The 27,499-nt window shown below is 35.8% G+C and overlaps 1 protein-coding gene across 6 annotated transcripts in view; it reads right to left on the bottom strand.

The window, feature by feature from the left end:
- Positions 1 to 27,499, bottom strand: part of UPF2 (UPF2 regulator of nonsense mediated mRNA decay) — a 52,549-nt gene that overhangs the window by 10,954 nt on the left and 14,096 nt on the right. For all 6 annotated transcript variants that reach the window (XM_062491695.1, XM_062491697.1, XM_062491698.1 and 3 more), the window contains 14 exons: positions 27,020 to 27,123; positions 26,614 to 26,699; positions 21,273 to 21,381; positions 19,989 to 20,102; positions 18,613 to 18,729; positions 13,593 to 13,778; positions 12,844 to 13,047; positions 11,951 to 12,226; positions 10,385 to 10,568; positions 7,751 to 7,890; positions 6,614 to 6,718; positions 5,596 to 5,694; positions 4,750 to 4,917; positions 131 to 272 (listed from right to left, as the gene is read on the bottom strand). In XM_062491695.1, coding sequence (XP_062347679.1) covers positions 131 to 272; positions 4,750 to 4,917; positions 5,596 to 5,694; positions 6,614 to 6,718; positions 7,751 to 7,890; positions 10,385 to 10,568; positions 11,951 to 12,226; positions 12,844 to 13,047; positions 13,593 to 13,778; positions 18,613 to 18,729; positions 19,989 to 20,102; positions 21,273 to 21,381; positions 26,614 to 26,699; positions 27,020 to 27,123 — 2,034 coding nt within the window. The remainder of the gene's footprint in view (positions 1 to 130; positions 273 to 4,749; positions 4,918 to 5,595; positions 5,695 to 6,613; positions 6,719 to 7,750; positions 7,891 to 10,384; positions 10,569 to 11,950; positions 12,227 to 12,843; positions 13,048 to 13,592; positions 13,779 to 18,612; positions 18,730 to 19,988; positions 20,103 to 21,272; positions 21,382 to 26,613; positions 26,700 to 27,019; positions 27,124 to 27,499) is intronic.

Raw genomic sequence — 27,499 nt, 5'->3', positions numbered from 1 at the left:
AAATAGAGGTTTCCCATAAGTACTATAAATCAATATTTAGAACTTCAGCTGCTAATCATCACAAGTAATGCTTTCTGCAGATCCACAAAGGCCCCCCCGAAAATAAAAACTAAATACTTGATTTACTTACCCTGATAGTCCTCTTGTTCCTGCCGTTCATTGATATCCAAAGTGAGCTTTTTCATCCTCATCCTCTCCTCCTGTTCTGCTTGCTGTTGGTTCCAATGGTTTGCAGCAAGTTGGGAAGACATCGGCACATTTAGGATCTTAAACTGCAAATGAAAATAAGCTTTTGAGTGCCCATCAGAGCCAAAAAACCCAACCAATACAAAACATTTCAAAATACAGAAATGCTATGGTTATTTCTAGGTTACTTCATTGAGGTACTTTCTACAGAAGTTTCTACTGTGAAGTGTGTTGTTGGTTTGTTTTGAACCTCTATTTCACATAAAGCAGAATGAGAAAATGCAAGATCTGCTAAAGACACAGAGAACACAAAAAAAGGCCGAGTCCAAAACGCATTATACACAACATTCATGTGAACAAATGTGACTGTCTTTCCCTAGGAAGGCATAGCCATATGCTTTATTTCTTATTTTCATACCAGCTGATTTGCCCACAAGGAATTGTCTTGAGATAAAAGCACCACAGCTAGCTCAGAAAGTTGTATCTCCCTCTTCAGGTCTCTTCCTTCCAAAGAGATGAAACCCCCTGATCAGAATTTCTACTACTATCCTTTGTGATAACAGAGGAAAAACATTTCAAGCATTTCAGACATTCCCTGGAATTCCTTTTCTTTTTAAGAAAATTACTTTTTAAAATAAAGTATCTTTCTTTTTAAGAATAATTCTGGCTCCACAGTGCTTAATCTTAGTCTAGAGACAGCCATGGGGTCAGATTGCTCTTCCTCCACCACACCCAAATGTGTCCACCACACATTCTGATTTACACACCCATTATTTAATTTGCCATAGGGCACACCAGGTAAGCTTGGCACTTCCACAGAAATATCCTCTCTGGAAATCCAGCTGGTATTTTCAGGAAGGTGATTTCTTTTTCCCCAGACTCAGAAAATCCAATCTATTACTTCTACATATCTATTTTTTTACAAATGTTCTGGAGCAGAGAAGTAATTCTTAATCCTATCCACAACTGAAACAACAGTTCTAAGAAAATCCCTAATGCTAAAATTTGCAAACATTTAGAAAAATCTCACTTGCTCCTTCACTCCATGTCCATTAGAAATAAGTATTTCTGTGCCATAAGAAGGGTAATGCATTTAAGGATAATCAATCTCAATATTCCATGAACTATTCCGAGTCCTGCTCCTTGTTACTCATCATGGGAGATCTATTTCCAAAGAAACAGAGGTAAATTCCTAAGTGTTCTTTTCTGTTACACTGTCAAAAGCTGCAGAGAGAGATAAATTATCAAAACCTCTGCTGTGAAGCTTTAGAGTAAAAGCAAAATCCTCACCACCTGTGGTTAGTATTTAATGCAATAATCACTAAACAGTCTTAAGGTATCTCAGAGAGTAATTCCCCACTAGCAGCAGCATGATGAGTGAGTGTGAGAAGACTCAGATGAAGAAGCACTTGAAAATAAACTGGGTTTGAAACAGCTACGACAGATTCTTGCAAAGACCTGAGAAAAACTTCGGTACAGTAAATCCCGAAACCCTACCAACTACAAGATGCTTTTAGATGAGATTTTTTGGAGGGTGAGGGTAATAGCATATTATATTGAATAATAATATGAGCTTGTTATTACGTTATGCAGGGAAGAAAAGAAATGGAAGTCGAAATTCCAAGAGCAAAGTAACCTCTCTTTACTTATTGCTGAGCAGGCCGTGCAGGTTCCCAGATACCATCAAATGAACTTTATGTAAAGTACACAAATAACTAATCCATTAGTAGCATTTAATGATAAAAATCATTCATCAGCTACACCATTTATCTCCTCATCCATTTTAATATATATTTCTAATTTATATTTTCTCTGTTCTATGGATTTATCAGCTAAATGGGAGTAGTGTTTTCAGACAGGACACTTAAAGTAGAAAAAGAAAACTGAACTACAGAAGGGTGTAAATGAGAGAAACACACAAAAAAACCCAACAGCCTGGCAATTAAAAAAACACCACTGAGTCACTATTTCAAAGCAATCAGCTGCCACCTGAAATTAAGTCACTGATGACAATTACTACAGGATGTGATGATTAGTGACCAACTGAAACATTTCCAATCTGCAAATAGTGAAGAGGTGTATCAAAAACCTCTCAACAAATCTGTGAGATGGGGGTGGGATGGAGGCTTTCACTTTAAAGACGTCAAACTGAAGGAAGATCAAAATTGATTACTCAGAAGACTAGACTACAGAGTTTATAAAAATGTCATGAGATAGAGACATGAAGATATAAATGAGATTTAAAAATTTCACATTCAGGGAGAGATTTGACCATTCCATGAATATTATCATTCTTCTCTGGAGCCTTGCTAAAAATCTTTCAAAGGGAAGGAAATCTTTTGTCTTAGGTGGTAACCAAATTTCTTGACTTTCTTTTTACTGTCTATATCTTATTTTAGTTCATACCTACCTGGCATACAACTTCTTGGTTTAGAAACACCAGATGGTATTAGATTCAGCTCAGCTCTGATCCCTAATGATGCCAACATTATTTCCCTTTGCTCTCTCATGGCTTATGGATAAATCACAATGTCTTCATCTTAATTTCAGAAAACCATGTTAGGTTCTATTGCTACCAGTTTTCTAAGTTTTGAGGATAAAATACGGTGTCCTTGTCACTAACAGCCTGCAATGACCATTGATTTGGATATATGCAGCTGATAAATGCTAATCAGTTGCTCTTCTATTACTTCAAAAAAACTATTTGACAATGCTCCACTAAAATATGGGCAGACACTGACATGTGAACTGAGTATTTGGCAACTGGACCTCCACTTCCAAATGTTACCCTCAGGAAAGAAACACAGCACAATCCACTTTTCTAAAATATCTTGTTTCAGGAGCACCACTGACAAAGAACACAGAGACTGAAATCATTACTAACAGAGCAAGCAAGTAGGCTGATGTAATTTATCACTCTGGTGACTGTGCAGTTGAAGTTACTTACAGCCTCCCAGGTTGCTGCAAACTTCTTTTGACTGTTTTTAAAAGCTGAAAGTTTACAGCTCTAACTTAACAGTGAACTATGCATCCATCACTTCAAAACTCATTGCACATCTGCTCATGCAGATTTAAAATAAAGCACTGTAAGAAGTAATAATTATTTTCTTTTCAACTCCACCTCTTCTTTCCTGCTTATTTTTCTATTAAAACTCTGTACTAAAACACTTTTTTTTTCTGAATACAGATCTATGGACAAAGAAGCCTTTCATTAATTCAAGAGCTGAGGTAGTCTATAAAGCAACTGTTTTCTACATTTCTAGAAACACTGAGAGGAGTTTTGGCAGGAAGAACCTCCTCCCAAAACCAAATATTGGGGGAGGAGCAGGGAAAACTCCTGAACAAGTTCTGCTTTCTTTCAAAGTCACATTTCTGCAATATTTTCCCTTTTACATGGAATACGAAGATCCCAAAATTCCTCGTAACTACAGATACTCCTAGTAAATTATCCTGAAAAAGCTAAACAACATTTTTTAAATAACGGAGTTCTCTTAAACCCCTCTCAGACCAATGACCACAGTTAAAAATCTCCCACTCAGAGCTTTTGTAGAACTTTGTATACCACAGTCAAGTTCCAGGAAAACAGAATAACCACTTCCTACATGGATTTCTGAAATGTGTTTCATATGAAGGAAGAGAAGGAGCCTACTTCAGGTTTATACACCCCAACAGCTACACTACTGTCACAATTTAGGTAAATGCAAAAACCAAGTAATGACATTGATCTAAACATTTGAAAGGCTCAGATAGATAGCATGAAACAATTCATTGGGTATGCTTTCCATATCAACTCAGAGTAATTAATTTTCATCAATTATACAATTAAAATGAAAAGGTTTCTTTATAAGCCCTAAACCATGACAAGAAATACATGTGGAATGTGTTAGGTAGAGCTTTGTGTACTGTGCATTTGCTGAGCTAGGAAAATTCAAACATACACTGGAGAAAAGAGCCAAGACTAACATACGCTTAGCTGCATGTAGCAAGGAGTTAGTTTGTTTTATCAACCTGATTTTCATTTAAGTTTCTCCAAGAGATTCACTCCATGCATTCTGGAACAGTCCCCTAGCAGTGTCTTCAGGGATAATGACTTTTTCCATTTTTCAGTTTGAATAAATTCAGCCAAGTGGCAGTTACTTAAGACAGAATTTTAACAGTGACCATATATCATTGATTTGAAGCTGGAAGTGTTCTTAGGAAAAGCTGTAGAATCTTAAAGATTCTGGAATATTCCTTTTTCTTTCTACTCCTTTCAATGTTCAGTGGCAGACCACCAACCATATCTCTTCATCTTCCACAACTATACCTAAAATATATGCAAGACCACTGACCTACTGGTAGAATCACCAAATGTAAATAGTAATGGTATAATCTGACCATAGAGTTTTTCTACATCATTTCTATTAACAACTGAGAATTCCAAGAAATTATATATGGTATTTTCCATGTGTCAAAATGAAGTTCTATCTGATTTTGAGAAATGAAAGAAGAAATAAAAAACTCAGTGTTACTTTTATTGAAGTGAAAGGCCTTTATTTATTTAAACAGTTATCTGTACCTTACCTGCTGTTTGTTGCCTTTTCTTGTTAACATGACAAATGGCATTGTGTCCCCAGACTCTGACTCTCCTTCCCCACCTCCAAGTGGGGGGCCCTTCTTCAGCTGACTTTTGAGATGCAGAGGAATAGCAACATCCAGCTGATGCACTTTAACAGATTCACCACTCCGTTGCTAGGAAAAGAAAAGTGAATTCTAGAAATGATCAAATGCTGACACAGTCAGTCAGGCTGGCAACATTCAGATTTTCACAACTGAGAAAAGGTTTAACCTTCCAGGAAAATGAAGTAATATAGAAATACATTTATTAGGCTTACTGTATTTTCCTTTTGTTTTCCTTGCTTGTGAAGAAGAAAGTTACAGGGCAATCTCTTAAGGAAAGCAATCTAGAGACCTGATGGGACACACTGTAGAATGTACATTCTTAAACATTTTTTTGTACATCTGATTAATATATTTATTATACAGGGCTTGCTATACTCAATACTGAAATACTTACCAGATGTGACTAAGAAAACAAAGTACTAAAAGCTTATATGTATTTAAATTCATTTTAAACCTATTAAAACCTAAGACAAAGTCAGAAGTGTTACACAGTGTCTGCTCCATTCATTATTCATTCTGTAAAATATATATCAGTATGCCATGTATTCACTGGGCAAACAATACAATTAACAGCTATTTTACTAAAAGCCAAACAAGTCAACTGCAGAGAACAGTCCAAACCAAAGAAAAAAAAAAACTTCATTCTTTTTGTATGCTATCCTAAGCATTAATCACTTATTTACTTTAAGAAAAAAAAAATCAACTACAGTTAGCTGTACATTAAATTAAGAAAATAATTATTTATACCTGGAGATTTTCCAGCATCATTTTATCCAAGGCCTGAATGAAGTCCTCATCCTCTGCACAAGGGACATGCTTCAGTCCTCCTCCTTTAATCATTACTTCCTGTTGCAATGGGAAAAAATTGTCCATTACGTAAGTTTCACAAATATGAACAGTCAGTCTAGAAACAACTGGAAAATATTATTATTGCTTCTATATCATACACAATCAAAAGGTTTCTAGAACTGTATCATTCAGGAAAGAAATTTTCAGCCTTGATTATTTCCTTGGAAGGCATATTTCCTGATTTATGGTCACTCATAACATTCTGGCAGACTCACATGTGTGTGCATGCAGGTGCTCGGACACATTCAAGATGTGGCAACAATAAAAAAAAAAAGTTTCTAACCTTAACACACTTATTTTAATTCAATTTCTCATTAAGTCCATAAAGTTAGATGGTATTTGCAAGACAAAAACTACCCTTCAATTATCTGGAAAGCACAATATGACAAAAAAATGTCAGAAGTCAGCACCACAACACATTGTTCTATAATCTTCATTACTTCCTTACTATGTAACTGTAATTCAGGCTCAACCAGATGGGTTCTTTAGCTGCAAACGTTATAATCTGCCAATCCCAAATTTGTATTGTACGAATTTCGCACTTCTTGGCTTGTCTCCTTTTCTGAGATCTTGAGGAGAGTAATCAGTTTACCTTGTTGTATCCTGTAAGTTTGCTACTATTGCTGGCATTGCAAAACCATCATTTACACAGTATTTTCCAGTGTAGCTACCTGTGAAAGCTCAGTCTTGTGAAAACATGTTGCAGTGAATTTGACAGCATTAAGAATTTTCAAAGGCTAATAATAACCAAAGTTTGCAAACATGAAAATAAGCTATAAAATGTATTTGAAAGAAAAACAGGAAGTGTCCTTGCTGTATTTTCCCAGGTATGTTATGAGCAGCACTGACAAAACCAATTGAGTAAAGAAAACCAAAGATGCAAATTCAATGCACTTATCTCTATCTCAATACATACTGTATTCTCCTCATCAGTTTCATTTTCCTTATTGGAGTCTGTAAGATAATCAGTGTTTTCTTCCTCCTCTTCTTCACCCTCTTCTTCCTCATTGTCAGAGCCCTCCTGAAATATTAAATTTTAACTGCTGACTATATTAAAACAAGACCAGCTGGTTTCTCAAATACTTTCCTAAACTCTTCATGTTGCTTAGTTAGGCCTTTGTAAATTTGGTTTGGTTTTTATTTAATGTTATAGTCTGAACCCACTCAGCTTTATTACTGATTTCAAAAATGTACAGCAGAAAACAGGGAGTAGTGGCCAATACACGCTGCCACTCAGAGGGAACTCCACAAGCTGGAGGAATGGACTGGCAAGAACTCATGAAGTTCAAAGAAGGGAAATACAAAAATCTCCACAAGTGCCTTCCCCACCCTGCAACTGTTTCTGATTCTACTAATTTATGGGTGAAGGCACAAACCCAGCCAAACTTCAGGACCTTTAATGCTGAGAGACATCTACTCAAAGAAAGCTTATTAGTACATCAACCAGCCCAAGGCATATGGAGAAAAACTGTTCTCTATTTCCTTGATGAACTCATTTTCTTGTAACAATACCTTTATCATGTCAACTTTGCTGTGTCATAGTGACAAGTCAGAATTTCTACGTAGTTGTGGGTTTTTTTTATTAGCTCCACCATTTATGATTGGAAATATTATTAGCACAGTAAACAAGGAAGGTTTTTATGCTCCACAAATCTTTTATTTATTCATAATGCATAGGCATACTCTGAACACCTGTTATTTTTTCCTAATGACTGCTTTGACATTTAGTCAATACATTTGCTTCTATGACAGATAACAAAAGTTATCTGAAAGTGAGTTTTTCATGCCAAAAACTGAAGGTATCTTCTTGTTGAGAAGCAGCACATACCCTGAGCAAAGCTGCCAGGTTCAAGTTTCTGCCAAAATAAAGACTAAGCTTCAAACACTCAGTTTTCCACGTACACGGAACTGGGATGGGAATATCCTCACAGTACTGACTGGGCTGTGCACACCCAGACTTCACCTGCTAACTCTGACATAGAAGGGCTTCAGAAAGTAACAAGCAATCAAAAATTTTTCTTTTACATGAAGCAAGGTAAATTATTAAGTTCACCTCTTCTTCTGGCTCATTTACTTCACTTTCATTTCCAGACTGTTCCTCTGTCTCTGCTCCACCTTCCTCCTCTTCTTCATCTTCTTCCAGATTCTCTCCTTCCGCAATGGAATCCTTGGAATCTTTGTCATTCACAATTCCTGAAATTTGGAAAAAGAGAAAGATTTAGAACATTAGAACACATATAACTCCTCAAGTTATATGTGGAAGATCACTTCAAAAGTCCATTGTTACTGAGCACTAAAATTTCCCAATGGTCATAATATTTGACTTCTGAATTAAACATTTCTTATATAGTTAACTTGTACATAAAGGATAATAATGTTCTGTTAGAAAAGGAGGAAAACATCAGAGAGAATGTTTAAAATCTCCCAGAGAACAGAAGAAGCTGTGCAAACTGACTCAAAACATCCTCAAACTAAATGTGGACCCGGCTGAAACACACAACAAAATCTGAATGTTGTAATAAATCTCACAAGACTCCATTTTCTTCATGTGGGAAAAGCCAATTCTTTATTCACGTTTTGCATTTTTATACAGTTTTTACAGACCTCGTGTTTGACTCCAATTAGATATTAGTTTTCTTACTACTTCATTTATTGGTCAGAAGGTGATTTTGTGTGTACATGCTAAGGTTAAAGTGTTTGCATTTTTCTTTTGTGAGTTCTCATGAGACAAACCTTATTGTTTACATAAGTGCACTTGTTTTGCACCCAGGAATAGGTTGTTGTGTTAACAAACCTTTCATACCAAGACTGTTTTCACATGGGAACTTGCAAACTGCACTTAGAAGAAGTGACAGGCTAGCTTCAATTCAGCAGAGCAGGCCTGATTTTATGAGACCTTTCTTTTTTAATTTCTTTACCTGTCTACAATAATCTGAGTACCAAACTACAGAGACTGCATAAAACCAGCAGAACACAGAGACACGAAGCCCCTGCACGCTTCGCTGCAGTACTTCCATCTACTGTCAATAAACAGTTTTGAAACAACAATTTTCTCAGCCTGTAATAAACCTTTATTAATCTCTCCTAATGCTCTGAGGCTGTTCTTGAACCTATGAGGATGCAGGTGCCTGTGGGATATTTCTGGGAAAGCAGTCTCTTCCACAAGTACTACTGGTGTGCTCATCTTACTTGCAGACAGGTCTGACAATTCTTACACTGTGTGTTTAGCTCATGCTGTTTCACTTGCTGACCTGCTTGCCTTCTGTCCCTCAAAACTTAGTTTTAGTTTACTCCGTGTGTAGAGTATCAAACATAAAGATCTCCTTTCTTTCAGTAAGGCATCCCTCATGTCTAAAACCATTATCTGTACCATTTCCACAGAAGTGAAAAATTAAGTTACAGCTTTTCCCAGTGTTTGTGTCCAGTTTAGTCTTAGATATGAATTTCAATCAGAGTGATTTTAAGAACTGAGCATGGTTCTGATTCAGGAAAAAAAAATCAAGATCTGTTTTTAGAGAATGACTATTGCAATATTTAAGTCACCCAATACAAACCCCCTGAACCTCCAGCATACACTATTATTCTCATACATGCTTCTCTTTAAATTTTCTTAATTTACAAAGCCATTTAATCCTCCAGAAGATTGCTGATGTAAGACTTCTAGGCCGCTAGTTTTTCTAGGAATTTACTGAGGAGTCAACACAATCACTACTCAGGTTGTCATTCCTTTTTTAACATTAGACCAATGGCACTTAGAGTCAGCCGTTAGTGTAAAGTTTTGTGAAGCTCCTGTTGTTTGTAGGAAGGAAGTGCTGAGTACCTTTCAAGAGAATACTGATTTATATATATAACTTGTATATTTCTTTCTGGTTATCATTCTGAAAGCATGAAAACTGTGAGTTTAGATCACAGCACAGGGGAATTCTAATCTTTTCAGTTACTAAACAAAGAATTTCAATGCATGCCAATTAAATAAATGGCATATTAAAAAAAAAGTTCCTCCTGAAACAGAAGTTGCAATTTTTGTGTGGTTATTAGATGTATTCATCCCACCGAATTAAAGGATTGTTCTCAAAAATTTAATGTGTCCAAGTAGGTGAAGTGCTCTAATTAAAATCTACAAAAATTTTTAGTGAACAAGGTTGTTTTCAAATAAAAATGGAAGATTAGAAAACAACTCAATTTAACAAGTAATGAGTATAGTAGTATCCAATGTTTTCTAAGAACAGATATATAAGAGGTTTAAGGGTTAATACGATAACAGTTTTAGATACTCACCAATCAGTGTATTTTCAACAGAGCTATGCTGCCAATCCAACTGTTTTCTCCTGAAATTAGTGTGATTCCTACAATTTTCTGATTAAATTAACAATTTCCCTCCTCATCACTTGCACCTTGTGACTCTATAAATTAATAGACACGCACACTTCTGCTCTCCAAATACTACCATGTTAAGAGTACTCAAACTGACAAGTTTTTACAATACCTATTACTTTTGAGTTATGGAGATTCTGTATGGTATCTGTGATGATTAGAACGAAACGTTAAAAAAAAGTTAAAAAATATTTCTATCATGAGAATAAATGATCATAGCAAAAACAAGTTACCCATTACCATCATAAAGAGACAATTTTAAGAACTACAGGAATTGTCAAAAATACCTAACTTCCCTTGCAAATTTTCTTACCCAATTTTATCAAGAATTCTCGTTCCAAGTCTTGCACCTGTCTGACAGCTTCTTCCAGAGAATTGCAGAGCTTTATCTTTGGTCTCAGCAGTTCCAGTGTATCACTGATCATATAGTCTATGTCTATAGGAAAAGGGTGGTCTTTTGTCCAAACATCCAGACTTTTTTTCCACCACACATAGCGCTAGAATACCAAATACTGAAATCAATTATATGCACACTGATGTTTATAAACCATTTACGTTATGAAGTTTAAAATGCCATGTTTGTACAGTAAAAAATGCAAAAGCTCTCATGTCACTATTCTGCTATTTAACACAACTATTAGATATTTTGATGTTGCTAAAACTTGTTTGATAACACTGGATATCACAAACATTAAGAACCATAACTACTGTTGTAAGTAAGAAGACAACTAAAAAGCCTTGACAAGTACCTTCTCAGGGTAAACTCTTTGTACAAGAGATGACCACTTAACAACCAGCCAACTTTTGATTCCTTCCCCTAAGTATTTTCAAGAAAATGAATTTCCCCAAAGGTATATTATGGGGAAAGGGGGGGAAACATGATAAAAAATATCTTCAGACTGCAGCCAGCTTCAAGTGCCTTATACAGTTTGCTTTACAAAAAATTCACATATACCTCTTAGACTGATGTTGTAAAAAGTAAAAGCTGATTTTAAGTGAACCTAACAGTAAAATTGAGAACTAAGGTGCTGCAAAAACTGCATCCGAAAATGAACTATGAGTAAGAGAATCTTACTTAAAAGATGACGAGCTCAAGAGGAAGGCTTGCTGAAATTATTAGGTGCAACAGAAATACAATGATGTCTTCCCCAAAACATTTATTTTTGCATTTAAAAATCAGACCATATCATACTGTGAGCAGCCTGGTCTAGTGGGAGGTGTCCCTGCCCATGGCAGGGGTGTTGAACAAGGTGATCCTTGAGGTTCCTTCCAACCCAAACCACTCTGAGATTCCGTACTTCAAAACATCATTTTACACCTTGCATGCAGATGAGTGATTTGTATACTTAAGGTTCAAAATAAGTTATCACATTAATTTTAATTTTTTAATACCTTTGTTTTAGTATAGCTTATAGAGAAAAGCAGAAAGAAAGAGAAATCAAATGCAGCAAGTTTTAGCATTAATTCCATGGTCTGGAATTCCTCATTTCAGTGTTAAAACACTCATTACGAAATATCTTCCTCACTTCATTACATTTATTGAGCCAGAACTTTCTTTGCTGCAACTTGTGCCCATTACCATTCATCTTTTCACCATGCATGCCTGAGAAGTATCTGACTCCTCTTTCTCTACAAAAACCTTTAGCTGAGGACAGCAGCTTAAATAATCTCCTCCAAGTTCAGCAAACCCCACTGTGAGCACTGAGTGCCCCCTGATCATTTCTGCATAACTCAACGTATCACTTGAAACTAAAACTGCTACCAGACAGACAAGATTCTACAAAATACAGTGCTAGAGAACAATGAGATAAATATGTACCAGACCAACTTATATTAGCTCGTTAAAGAACTTTACAGATCTGCATAAAATTTAGAATACCTGAAAATACACAAGGAAGCAATCAAGTTTTCGCTTGCTGGATCCCCTGTCAAAATACTGCCCACAGGTATCGAGGATAGTACAGACAAGTCTGATTCTAAAAAGGTGTTCTGGAGGGTCCAGTGGACTAGGACTGCCATCAGGGTTCACACCAAATGAGGTGAAGGAATACAGAGTTCTAAATATTACAGCTGACTCCACCATTCGGTAATTGTAAAGCTCCCCCAAAAACTTGGCACTGCTGATTCGTCGTTGGTTGAACTTTGGTTGATTAACCTTTATCAAAAAAGAACAAGAAAATTCACCCTATCATGCAGATACAACAGAGCACTACAAAATCCAAACCCAACTAGCCTTTTACAAAGGAAAAAAAGTGTATAAAACGTTGACAGAACTGTTATTTATGGCTACATACATTACATGAAAGTAAACATTAAAAAGTAGTTATGAAAGCTGGTCAGCTAGCATTTAAGTTCAATACATTTAGCATACACTCCATCTTAAATGTATGATGACTTTTCATCACCCAGAGAATTCCTGTAATTATAACAGCTTTCAAAATATGGACTGATCTCCAAAATTACTTGAAGTTTTATAAATCTGGCTACACTGTCAAAGAATAAAGTCTATGGCCTTACTATGACAATGGAGGCAAAACAATTGTCTTAAGTAATGTTGTTAGTTTGGTTTTGTTGCAGTTTTTTGGGTACGATTATTCTGTTACTTTAAATAAGCATATACAAAGCAAATAACTGAGGTAGAAAAGTCATCAAACAACCAAAAAAAAAAAAAAAAAAAGACTCCAGGGATGCCTTTCCTTAAGCACAATTATTTTAATTTTCCTTTCAACATAAGTAGACAAGTATAGCTTAGTACAAATACTGATTGTTTACCTCCATTCCTAGTCGAATATCCTCTAGCACTCCATCCACAACATGAATTCCAACATCTTCCTGGTAAAGGACCAACCCTGCTAAGAGGTTGGCTACACAGTGAATACTATTATATTTCACATTCCAGATGTTGATCATACAGCATATAACATAGTCCTTAACTTCTGCATCCTGCCAAGGCAGCTTGCGCATCTGTCTCAGGACCTAAACCAAATTTTAAGACAAGCTTCACATTTTAGCAGGTAAAATATCAAGAGGTTCCCTGTCATCCCCCCTCTCTCCTTGGCTGGGATGAAATCCCTGTAAGCACCTGCAAACAACCTAGTTCTCACTTCCAGTCCCCCTCCAGACCTGCAGAGGCAATGGAGGACTTCATGAACATAACCCAACTGCTGTCTTTGAGCTACTGATCAAGCTGTCCAAGGCTGTTCCATAATTTCCTTGCTCTTACAGTCTGTATTTAACTGAAGGCTTTTGTCCCTTACTCTCCCAACACAATGTACAGAACACAATGATTCCCATCTCACTCTGCCTTTGTTCAGCACTGGATGCTGTTGACAGCACAGGTCCTCAACTCGAGCTTCTACGTTTTCCAATAAAAGAAATTTAACCACTTTATTCATGAATACAAAAAATGATCCCTCTTCCTTGCAACTGAAAAAACCATAGCTCTCCCCAAACCTTTTCCAAAGTTGCTACTACACCACTTTCAGTAAAAAAACTGCATTAAAGATTTTGAAAGGATTTACCTTCTCTGTGGTGACTTTGGAGAGATCCTTGTAAAGAAGCTTACGGATATATTCCTGCAAAGGAGGACGTTTTTTCTTCACAGTTTTTTCAGCTGGAGGGGGATTACAGTAGTAATAGGCATTTTCTACCATTGTAACATAGCGTGCATCAAGATGCATTGCTTGTTTTTTCCTCATCATCTGTTCCTGGAAACAAATGCAAATGACCAGTTAGAGATGCTGACACACCACATTTTCAAGCCAAAGGCTTTTAGAGTTACATTTGGGATACAGTAAATATGAGAAGTTGCAGAAAAGTTAAAAGCTTGGGTAGAGAGAAAAAAAGACAAAGTACATATATATGGTTCTGTGATGCTCTTTCCATGGTCATTTTTCTTTATGATACCTATTTTTATAATGGTTCACCTGTAGTAAAAAAGGTTTCAGAGAAGTATTTAAGATTTAACTCAAAATCTTAATGCTACTGTTCAGATAAATGGTTCATAAGACTACTAGGAACTCATTATTAAACTAGATTTTATTTAACTAAAGTAGTTGAAATACTGATGTCTTGGCACAAACACAGTGAATCATCATAAGACTGGCAATCTACTTTTTACATCAGCATGTAACTCCAGAGAGTTTTTTATGGTTTCATATGAATTTCCAAAGGTTTAGACAACAGAATTTTCCTTATTCCATGCTCCATTACTGCTGCTTACCCAAGCAGAATCAACAAGCAAGAAAAACAGTACCTAGCATAAAGCAATGTTTCAGGAAAAAATCAGTAAGACTCAGCACTAATTACTGAGCTCAATTGTCAGGATTGTCCTGATTTTCGCCACTTAATACAAACTTTTATCCATACTTCATTTTATATATGTAAGTTAAGGTTTATTTTGTAGGGTTTAAATATTTCTTTTATCAAAAAAATTCTGTACAAGAACAAAAATAGCAGTTCTAAGATGCTGATTTTTACAGCTGAGGATAAGCTTAATTCCATTATTAAATACCTTTTAGTATGCATCCATCTGTGTAATTATATGTATATAGGTGCAATTCTGTAAGTAATCCTATATATTCTAAATCACTCTATGGTTCACCAGGAAACTGGACCTGTGTAAACTTTATTATCTGATAGAGGTTGGCTACACAGTAATTTACAACTTCAAACAGAAAACAAAATTAACATGAGTACTGTTGCATCCCTACATACAAATGCTAGTATATCCATTCATGCAGTCCAGTAAACCAACCAAGAGTTTAAAACTCCTTTGATTATTGGTGAGAAAGCACTGTTTCTCATACTGGTGGTCTTTCCACTAAACCGGAATAATTTAAAATTTCTTTTACAAGGCAGGCATTTCAGTTCAACTGAAATGGCAAAATACTCAAACAGCTCCTTAACCCCAAGTTTCAGCTGCTAATTCAATGAGGAAGGGTAGCTTTGTGTAGCTTAGTAACCCAACAAATAATGCATGTTTTCTCCTGGATCTTAGTCATCTCCAGGAAGGTCTCCATCTGACACCAACCCTAAGGCACTTCATTCTTAACCTTTTCCACCACACAAATCGTCTTTCCTCTGGTTCCTCTGTGAGACTGTTCCTTTTCAAATGGGAAATTTCTCTCAGTAGCAGCACACTTTCCTACAGACACCTAACAGATACACAGCACTTAGAACAACTGAGTACATAAATTGTTTTATGTGGGGAAAAAACCAGTTAGAATAGAAAATTCCAAACTTCACCATGTCATATATGTTAATGTTACCTTAGAAAATTTTTCACCTTTTCTACATAGATCAAAAGAAAATACACCTTTGCTGCCTTAAAGGCATTTACCATGCTATACTATAAACTGAAAAATGAAGTGGGTCAAAGTGAAGCAGAGCAGAGAAAATGGCAAAAGGGCTTGCAAATAAGATTTAAAACCCCTAAATCTACCAAATTTGTGTATTTTCATGTTATAAAAAGTTGTATATTATACTCTAAATAATTGTTTATAATTAAAATGTTTCTTCCCAGAAGAGACAATATGCACTACCTGAGGTCTCAACATAACTTCAATTTATTGGGTTTCAAGCAGTCCTGAATGTGTGTTCTAACTGTAAGTGGGTTGTATTAGTCTTAATCTCTATTTATTAAAAATCTTCAGCATTTCAAGAAACTGTTTCAGTCCTTTTTCAGCTAAGGCATCAGAGCCAGGCAGGAAAGAGAAATAATAACACTACACTGTTTGTAGTAGCAAAAACCTTGATGAAATTCAGAAGAAAAAAGCAAGACCTGCGGTCCAAAGTGCTTTAAAGCTCATCAGGTACTTTGGGTCCTCACTTTACTTGCTAAAATGAAGAACTACACAGGTAAAGCACTGCATTTGAACACTAGGTTTCTGTTTTTCCCTTGATAAAAGCAGACCACAAATAACATTAAAGTACCCATGTCAAAATATCTAGCATATATTGCAGGAGCATTTCAAAAGAAAATCTGGTGACCATTAGCAAAAAAAAAAAAAAAGTAAGTAATGAAAACCTAAGCACTATGTGAATTCCAATTTTGGAAAGCATTTCAGCTTGACTGACATTTAAACATCAGATTATAGCAAGATACTGAAAGTGTTCAGCTCCTCATTGCCTTTAATACCTGCACTGCTCTGCCCTGCTACTCAATCCAACAATTCAAACTGGACATTTTTGATTTCCTGGAAGCACATTACTGTTACAGTGAATTAACACAGTTCTACATGAACTGCATTTACTTTGCCACAGCCTCTGCCTGTACAAACATCTCCCACGGTTTCAACACCACCAGTAAAAGCAGTCACACCAAGATGGAAGCCACTGTGTAGCTTAAGTTCTGGATATTTATCAACACAAGTGATCTGGCCCTAAGGCTTAAGACAATTGTCTAAGTTAAATGATTAAAAATGCATCAGGAAGCTTTTAATACCAGAATTTTAAATATTCTTTCACCAAGACCACAACAGTATAATACAAGAATTTGACATTTTAACTTGATTGTATTACAGAAACATAGATCAAGATGAAGTTCATCTTCCTTTCAAAGCTCCAATTCAAATAATCCAATTAAAATAATTCATTTATCAACTGATCAATCCTAAAGCCAATCTAGTTTTACATTAGTATTTTAAATTACATAAAGGACACTGAATTTGAAAGACTTGCCAAGAAGACCGTTACATTGTCCTAATAAAAGGAGAATCTCTAAATAATTTGCAAAACATGAAGTAGTTCCACAAAACCAGGATATGATCACCAAATGTTTCTCTAGAATAGTTGCTTAGTGCCACTAAATTTGTGATGTCCATATAGAACACTTTATTTCTCAGTAAGTATTTTTTTCTTAATTACTTTTAAAATCCATTCTTAACCATGACTTTCTTCCACACCACGACAAAGCAACATTGTCTCTAACAGGAGACACACAGCCTGCTTGGAATCTTATTACAAAATACATTGTCAGCAGTAAAGATTAGGACTAATAATTATTTAGAGGATCAACAGGCCTTAATTCTACCCATAAAAGTAGATCAGCTTTACAATTGCTTAGATTTTTACCACAAGATTGTTATCAGCTTGCTTTAGGAGAAATCCTTTCCACAGTTCACACTAACTTGTACCATAAGACTATGATCCAATTTGTGTAAGACTATTTAAGTCAAAATTAATCTCTCTATGTTTTTTAGGGTAATGTTAGAAGATGCAGCTATTAAGATGGATACAGAATATAAATCTACTTAACCTATTTTACATCTTAATAAATAGATATTCCAAACTTACTTGCCATCTTCCACCTTCTTTGGTTCCTCAATGCATAAGAAAAGACAACTTATCAAAAACCTTGTGAGGCTTTAAGCCTCAGTAATTCAAACTGTGTTTGTCTTGCTCTTCACAGTTAAGCTATGTTTAGCATTCATCCAGCAGATTCCAGCAATCCAGCTAACAGTCAGCATTTTTGTAGTGCATAACACTAAAAGCAGTCAGTTACAAAAAGCAACTCTGGTATAAGTATTTAATTTTTCCTGACTTCTAAAATTTTTATTAACTATCAAGAAGTGATAGCAATGAGTAAAATGTCTTTTAAAGATAATGGAACAGGGTTTTCAATGGAAAAATGCTTGATTATGGAAAGGAACATATTCCACAGTGCAACCCATCAGGTGGCAACCCTTTAGAAAATTGAGATTCAAACCTTTCAAGATACAAAGTACACTGCTACAAAAAGTAAGAGCCAAAGAACTGGCAGTTAATTTGCCCATCTCTTTCTTCTCATGACTGTACCACCTCAACAGATGCTCTGACATTCAAAGATGTTCAAAAAAAACCAGTATTTTGTGGAGAAGAAATTATTCAACAATATACCCAAGTATGCAACTGCTTCTCCGTTAACTAGAGCACAAGAAGATAGACTAATGGTTTAAGAGAAAGTGAATCTATCTTTGAAGGTCTTCTTCAGCCATGCCTGACTCAGTCTCTTGCCTTGGACACATAGTTTTAGGATTGTCTCCCAAGTCAGAAAATGTGTTATTCACTTCTTGTTATTTTTAAGTCTTTGACAGTACTGCTCCAGACTTACAGATCCCAAGTCTAATCTTATTTTAATTCCCAATCTCTATTTCTAAAACTTCTTCTCTTAGAGACTTTCTTTTTCACATGTAGAACCCCAGATCATTATACAGGGCATAGAAACTGCCTCTTGCACAAATGTCTTCACTTCCAATTGAAATTATGTCTGGTTCCACTCAGTACTATTTTTCCCCTCAAACACTATTTCAGGTGTGTTCAGGTACAGTTACAATACTCTTTCAACCTCATCCTCTGGGTTTGCCCTGTCTCTGAACTACTGGTAGTTCAAAAGCAATTGCTTTTTAGTTCAGAAATTGAATTCTCTTTTTTACATTTTCTTTCAAGTCACGAAGAGATTTTTCGTTCAACTGGAGTTCTTGAGAATAGTTTCAAAAATAAGCAATTGCTTTAAGTCAGGACACAACAAACTCCCCCATAAGACAAAAAGTTTTCTCTTACCAAAAGAACGCTGGTTCTCAAGTGAGATTCTGGTGATCTGAAGAGGAATCTTCCACAGGTTTCCAGCAAGGTACATGCCATTTCAATATGGTGATGAGAGAAGTCTGACAGAAGCATCTGATATGTATTTATATAAAAGCACAGCTTGTTAAACATTCTCAGCTGTAGAAAACATTAAGTTATACCTACCAGATTGGACACTATGCTGGTGTTCTAAATTCTTTATGAGATCAATGCAAATGGATTTCATTGATTAGATGTTAGGATTGGCAAGGCCCTGGCACAGATTGCCCAAAGAAGTTGTGGATGCCCACCCCTGGAAGTGATGAAGGCCAGGTTGGATGGAGCTCTGAGTAACCAGGTCTGGGAGGAGGAAGGTGTCCCTGTCTAAGACAGGGGGTTGGAAGCAGATGATCTTTGAAGTTCCATCCAAACCAAACCATTCTATGAATATTCAAAAGATTAATCTCATTTTAAAATTCTTATGAGAACAGTCTATAGACCCCAAATTTAGGCTTCAGAAGAACAGGATGTTTAGAAAGACCAGCATAAAAGCCCCACTCAAACTACCCAATAATACTGCACAAAGGCACAGTAACTTAGAGCACACCTAACTGCACTGTTAAGCAATAACTATAATTAATACAGCTTTGCATTTTACAGCATTTTATAGACAAGAGAGGTGAAATTATTAGTGATGATGGTTTCTTTAGGAATTCAGCTTTGATATCTAACAAGTCAATGAATAGAAACTATTCATATAGAAAGCGATGTCAAACTGCGAGTCTCGAGAATCTTTTATTAAAGGCACCTTTACTTTTTAAAGCCTATTTTTAATTTGGGATTTGACATCAAGGTTTGAATGTCTATCAGCAGGCAAAGTAAGATGATGTGCCTAGAGATTAATGCTTTCCAGAGATGTTCTGTTCCTCAACAAACAAAAGCACCTGCTAAAACGGCATAAAAGACTCTCCTTGCATCACTGAAATGCTTTTTCCCTCCAGTCCTTCTTCCTTACTGTTATTTTCTCCACAAAAACATGAAGTGAAATCTACATTATGGAAGTTTTGCAATATACAGCAGATGAATAAGTAGCAATGTCTGCCATGCTGACAAAGAGAATGATTAGTAGTTTGGTTATGTCCAAATGTGGAAGTTTATTTTAATACACTCCTCCCACTAGAAGAGGTAAAACATTCTAACTTCTACAGCAGCTATAAATGTCTCCTCACACACAGATGCCACACACACCAGGGTTTAAAACATCCCATATAACGAATTCAGGTAACATCAGCAGCAGGCAAGTGAAGGGGAATAGGATGGGAATGGATGCAATACCAGCATACAAAGGAGTACAGGACTATCACAACACCAACCTTTAAACAGTGGAGAGTATCATTCTTGGAGAACATCTTAAACTTGGTAAGCTCACCAATAAATCTCACAGTTTTATTCTTTGTTTCAATGTTGATCTGGTCCTTTTTTCTTACCTAAAAAACAACCAAAATTGATTGTAGGCCCTCAAAAATACCCACTTCTTCTAAATTACTTTGATCTGAACATGCACAAAATACACTTGGGAAATCAGCAGTGTTTGGTATTGGTTTGGTTCCTCCAGCTCCATCTTTACTTCTCACTGGGTTTCCTAAAACTCTCCCCATGTCCTTGTTTCTTCAGAAGATTTTCAATTCTTTTCCTAATTTCCCCACCCCCCAAAACAATTAATTCCTCTAACATACCTACAGCCATACATTCTCCTCCTTTGCCACAGTGAAGTAGTGATGAAGTATTTTAGATTCTATATTTTCAGAATCAGTAAGAAGTCTCTATGGAAATAGGGTCACTTGTACTGTCCTCAAGGAAATATTAAATATTGATGACTTTTTCAAGTCAGATTTAGTAATGTGCAGGCTTTTAAAATTACAGACATTTAGCATAAGTTTAGGAACAAAACACAAATATGTATCTATATCTAAACACAATCTGCAAAATAGAAAATTGTATTTCCTCAACAGAAAGAGGTTTTTCTGAGAAAGTTAACATGGTTAAGATTTAAGTAAGTCTGAGCAATTTACACACATTTTTAATGTCAATATTAGAAAAAAACTGAAATCTGAAAACTCCAAAAATGGTGAAGGAATCATCACTGTGCACCATAACAAGTTTGATTACAACACTTAAAGGAAATTTAGGAAACAACACTGGATAATACATTTGTGTGGAAAATTTTGATAGATGAAAATTCTAACATCCCATTTTAATTAAATACTATATGACAATAGCGATCACCACAATAGCAGCCTTGTAATGGGAATTGTCTTATTTTAAAAGTAAGTTATTAATTCATAGAAAACTCTTAACACAAATGAAGCAGAGTTTTTAATTTTTTTAACTTTTGGCGTAAGTGTTGTACAGTTAATTTATATAACTACGTAAACATATAAAGAAAGTTAAAAAAGCAAAACTTCTCTTTTACAAGGACTTACAAAGTTACAAAAATGTCTCTTCTTTTTTTTCTAGAACTGCTGAGCTGACAGAAAAATATTCACTGAATTTTAAAGTAGTATCTACACAACACAAAATGGTATTTTTACCACAGAGGATGACTTAGGAGATTGGTTAATCTGGTTTTAGTAAAAAACTAAATCACCAAAACATACATGGAATCTGAAATCCCCTTTCAGCATGGAACAGAGATCCTCTGCTACATCAGACATACAGGGATGCAATGTGGCAACCAGTCTTGCATAAAATGGTAGCAAATCCAATCTGCAAACAAAGGAGAGGATAAAACAGACAATTTATAGACAAAAATGTATTTATGTGTACAAATAGTATTTTCACAAATACTATTTTATTTGTGAAAAGAGTCAGTGCACTGACAGAATTACATACATGCAATTTTTTGGGCCCACTTCAGAATGCAGTACCATTTAAAAATAATGCAAGAAAATAAACCACCATATCCTATTGGAATACTTCATAGTTATTTTCCTTTTTAACTCCTGCCATAGGTAAAATGCTGAGTACCATCAACTACAGAATTTGACCTTCAATAAATTACCAAACAGAGAGAAAATGCAGATCCATCTCAACAGGCAAAAAAAAGGCTCTTACAGACAAGGCCATGGGTTATGGCAAGGTATTAATGTTTTTTCTGAAAATCAGTAGACATAACCAGGTAGAGAATATCTTTACTTGTAAGGTGGGAAACTTCTAAATCAATCTAGTAGTAATACATAAAACAAAGCTGAGCAGATGTGATGTGGCCACCTTTTTCCCAAAAACTGTGCCAGCACTCCTACAAATGGTAGTATTTCCAAGTTTTCTATAGAATTTCCTTATTTCCTTCTCTCTTGTCTTAATTACATGCCTTCACACCCACTTCCTTTGCACATTTATGCAAACCAGCTGTGTATATAAGTTTTAAATGCAGAGAAACTAACTGCTCTCTGAGGCCTCATAATATCATTTAACAAGCTGAAGGAAGTATTTTCAGTTTATTTTCAGAATGTTAAGTTAATGCAGTAAACAAATGAACTCTAGAACAAGCCAAAGTAAGTGGAGAGGAACAGCCTAAATTTGCATGCTTCTAGTGAGAAATTGCCTGTAAGAGAAAAAAGCATCTTGAGTTTACACTTTATGAAGGATTAAGGTTTTCCCTGCTCAGGAAAGGAAAAGAAAAAAGTATGCTGACAAAAAAAAAAAAATTAAAAATCCAACAGTACAGTTGATACACAGAGATCGTCCTGGCACAAAGCATCAAGACAAAAACCCCAAACAAAACCATCACAACTGCCTCCTTTCTCCTTTCTTCTTCCATATCACTGGAGCCCATTTCCAAGACATTTAATACCCACTCACAGAGAAAAATAAAAAAAGTATTTAAATTGGGGGTTAGAAGCATCAGAATATATTCCCCCCAAAAAGCATAATCAGGCAGCCTCCTGGTAACACACAAGACTCCTGGTAAAACATTGTGGTTACCTCAGTTACCTATTTAACAGTTTTTATCTCTTTTCTTAATCAATAACTGAAGTAGTATTTACATCTTTCAAGCTGGTTGGACCACACAGTCAAGGCTGGCTAGCCACAGAAAATTACTACCATGTCATTAAGCATTTAGCCATTAACTTTGAGAGAAGTGAAAGTCTCACTACTTCACATTCACCCACAAAAGCTAAACTAAGAGAGGACTGTGGCAGAATTAAGAGGGTCCATTTAACTGAGGGGATTTCTGTATGGCAATTCTTTTAAGACAAATACCAGAAGGTTTTATTCTGGTGTCAACAAATACCTGCCTGCTGAAAGCTAATAATTTCATCTCTGTAAACTGAGTATACCTGGGGGAAAATTAAAGTCTTAGAGCACATTGTTGTTATTCCGTTGCAGGACACAAAAGGTTTCTTCATGAGGAAGCATACTAAGACTGGGTATTTCTAAATAGGTGAAATATAATAAGGAAAACCTTGGGTTAATTATGCTGAAATTGGCAATCAGAGATTGAGTTAGTTCCATCTCAGAGGAGACAAAAATTCTTGTTCAGCGGTGGAGACATTCCAGTATCAGTGGCACCATCTACTGGTACATGCACTGCTTTGTTTTCTGCATTTCTTCCTCCTGAGAAGGGGGGAATAACTTAACTCTCACAAACTCCACAGTATTGTTTTCTCATCCTGCTCTTCTGATTATGAAGAAAGATCTGGCATCAGGGATGAGTCAGTCACTCTGTGAAGTCCATGTTTAGCATGCTGAATATCCACCACCATAGTAAAAAGCACCACTTTTGACCATTGTCATTTAGACCACATGCCATGGACTGAAATCTAGTCAACTCTGGATCTCAAGCTCACATGAGCTACACGTTAGTAAAATATCTAAGAGCATATCTTTTTTCCTACCATTTCAAATGTCAGGTTATTAAAAAGACCCCAAACAAACAAAACTGATCATAAACCAATTTACAGAAAAACTTTTCTCAAAGTCCTAATTGCAATCTCTCTAAAATGGATACAACCAAGATTTTATGCACAGGAAGAGCAAAGGGGGCATTTTGTACATTTCCTAATTTCTGTGATTCTACAAAACAGCTTAAAGAATGAAGCAATGGAGCCAGAATTCCTGCCTCACAAGCATAATCATAATGGATAAAAGCAGTGCATTCACAGGGCCTGAACAGGTACTAAGTGCCACCCACACTGCTCAGTGGGAAAAGAAGGATGATGTGGAATTGGAATGTTACCAGGGAAGCACTTTAAGTTTTTATTTCTTCACCTTGAAACTCCTTGATCTCAAGCACATCCCTCAACTTTATCCTCATCTGAAACTAGCCACTGAAACACTGATGAGTCAAATTCAACTCAACAAAAAGGACCTTGGTACAGAGAAGTCTCAGAATGAAAAGCTGACAGTAAATACACTGGAGACTTGCAGCTTTTGAGTTAAAATGTGCACAACTATTTAACACTTAAGAAGCAGCTAACTTCTGAATTAAGAACAACCAATAATAACACTAAAAACCTCCTCATGAACTCTTAACTGCAGATAAACTTGCAACTTCACAGAACATCACAGATAGGAACATCAAAAAATATCATAAGTCACAACAGCCCCTATATATTGCTTAGCATTTATCTAAAATTGTTTAGAATTTAAAGCCTAAAGAAAAAATGCAGACTTCTCATACTGAAATAAAATAATTTACAGAATTGCAGTATTCTGGTAAACCTAAATCATTCTGCATACAGGAAGATAATTCAGTTAGACAGCAAATAACCACATGAAAGTCCTAAAGCTGTGAGCAGTAAGGGTTAAATCACAGTCTGCAGTCCTGGATTAAAAGGCTAATATTTAGCTTTAAATCAGTCCTCCATTGCCAATGTGAAAGCCATTTGTATACTGGCACTGAAAAATCTTTTTAAAAGGCCTTCAGTTCTGTTGGGTTGGAGGTTCAAACCACAGCTGAAAATGTAAATGTGATCCATTCATCAGTATTCAACAGAGCAGGGCAAAGATGTATTCTAACACTGATTTACAGTGAGTTGAGGAAGAAATGGCCTTTTTTTGTCAAATTAAGTTTTCTGTCCTGAAGAACCCAAATTTGTCCCAATCTATCCAACCCTAGTGGTAGCAAGAAAGCTCCTGGCAACACTACATAATGACCTTGATTTCAGAGTGTCTATTTGACATTTCAAACAAAAAAACAGTTTTACACTTTCTTGATGAAATCATTGTGCCTGCACATCTCCCAAAAGTGATCTCAGAAGAAGAAAGATTCCGTCTTATTCCGTCACTGAAATACCTCATTATGGCTGGAAATAAAGCAGCTAAACTTAAACAGCATCAACTGGCATACTTGGACACTTAAATGCTTTTGGAAAACATACTGCTTTATCTGCATCCTTAGGGAAACTGCTCCCCTGAAGCTTTCACAAAAAAAGAAAACAAAAAAACTTCCTCAAAAACATTAGCATAACAAGCACTCTTCTCCCACAGTATCCCTGAGATATTGCAAAAATTCCTGCGTTAGTAAAAATAAGTACGGATCCACAATAATGGAAGGTAAAACCATATCATTATGGCTCAGTGAAGTGATATACAGAACAAAATCATTACTAATGCATAGTACACAAAGCCTCTAAGCAGTGTTTTACATAATATATAGAATTTTCTACATCAGAAAGGATTATGATGTTGATTTGAAGACACACAGCAGAACTGCTCTTTTACCAACCACAGCAATACAGTTTACTTAAATATTGGGATAGGATGCCCTTTCAAATTGTCTGCATCTATGGGCAGGCCAGCTGGTATTTACATTCCAACTGCTTGTGTTCAGAATAAGCAGCTCAGTCAACATCCTGTTTCTCCAGCTGACTCCAGAGATGGGGTCACCAATGCAGGCACATAAACACAACTGAACTAAAGATCCTAAAAGAATCAAAGTAGCTTGAGTACTTATTAGTCAAGTAGGTCCCAAAGCAGACAGCAGGAAAATTAATTTCAAAAGAATTGTACATCAAATGTTAATACTTCTTAATATTAGGAGCCATTCATATTTAGAATCAAAGACCAACAGTGAGATCAGCTGAGCCATTCACTTCAGTGTTCATTCCAACTACTGGAGACCAGAACCATCACTAAAGTAGCAACTCCTCAAGGATATCCCACCAACTATCCTGCTCTGTTGAGGTCTATGAGAAAAGTTAGTATTTTTAAAATTATTATTATTTTTAATACAAATCTGTAGGGCAATGGAATTACCACTGGGAAGATGCTGAATCAATGGCAATGAGGAAAGTATGTAGGCTTCTAGGAGTTGATTAATTCTGTTCAGAGTACAACCTGATCACAGACACAGTTTTTAACAGTGCAGTGTATCAGGAAATTAACTTTTGCTTTCATCCCATCTATGAAATCCCACTGCTGAATTTACAAGCCTTATCAAGCTGTTCCTGTTTGAGAGAACCTCCTTTCACTGTGCACAACTACAAGCTCCTCCAGATCACTGTCACCTAGCACAACTTAGTAGATTATACAAAGAGAATAAAGGATTTTCAAAGCAGTTCCAAGAGTTAATGATCAGTTTCAGCAATCTGGAACCTACAGCACTAGGAAACAATACAGGGCAGTGGTACAAACATCACTGTATGGTCACAGACCAGCCAAAAAGCCACTTCCATTTTACAAGTATGGAAAGTTCTCTGTTATGGCAGAGTTGAAGACAAAAGTGTTCCTAAGTGTTTCTCCTGATTTACATTGCTGTAGATGTTCTAAGCTGTGAAAAAGAAATTCTCCTCACACTGTGTTTTGATGCACTTCATGATTACTGGCAGCCTGGATCACTGATTTTAAATATTTCTTTGATGCTTCAGCATAAGCCACTCCAAAAGTGAACATCAGGAATAAACAAATGGAATATGCACTGGCTTTAAAAATACATGCACATCATAAATTAAATAATAAATGGGTGTATACAGCATGGTCCCCTTCTGTTCTTACCTTTGTCTAGGAACTATGAAAAGTGCTCGTACCAGTTTTCTTCTGTTGGCTTTTGTATTCATATTCATGCAAAAATCCATTGCTGCCTATAAAGAGGAAAGTTAATGCAATGCTTCATTTTAATGCAGTGGGTTTTCAAGAAAGCAACAGAAAATGGTGCTTAAACACAACTTTTACAGAGCTATTCCTACTACATGCAACTGCTTAAAAAAAATAACCATAAAGGAAAATCTTCAGTTTTGGTTAAAACTGGCATAGTTAGAAAACATGTCCACTGAGAGGAATACAGACTGATTAAAAATTAAATCAGCTACTGTCAGACTCCAAAGCTTGAAATCTTTATTTCCTATCTATCTGATCTAGCATTATGGCTTTTAAGAGCAAAAAACTAAAACTATGACTGTACCTTGTCTATGAGGTCTCTGTTGACACAATTTGGAAGCTGCTGAAGAAAAGCATCTACTATGAGTTTTAAATGAGATCCAGTACTGGCTTCTTCATCCTCTTGTTCTAACACAGAGAAACAAACAAGCAGCAGACATCTTTAAGCTATGAAATATAATCATTTACAAACATATTCCCCAAACAGTGCATTTGTAATGTTTAATTGTTAAGTATTCATTCCTCTTTGTAGTCACTTTTCAGGCAACGGCCTTCACACTTGCTTACTTTTAAAAGCTGTGTGAAGGAATTGGTAACTTTCACTACATAAACATCTTTAAAAGAATTTTTACTTGTATCTGAATACTTGCTACAAAAATATTTATCACAATCCTAAAAGTTTCTAGCTACTAGTTTCATAAATAAATAAATAAATAAATAGCCCTGAATGCACTCTACAAATCCACAAACTAAAGCAATCAAGTTAAAAAAACCAACAAATCAG

This window comes from Cinclus cinclus, chromosome 4, assembly GCF_963662255.1.
Source record: "Cinclus cinclus chromosome 4, bCinCin1.1, whole genome shotgun sequence".
NCBI lineage: Eukaryota > Metazoa > Chordata > Aves > Passeriformes > Cinclidae > Cinclus > Cinclus cinclus.
This window is presented reverse-complemented; position numbering and strand designations above follow the sequence as displayed.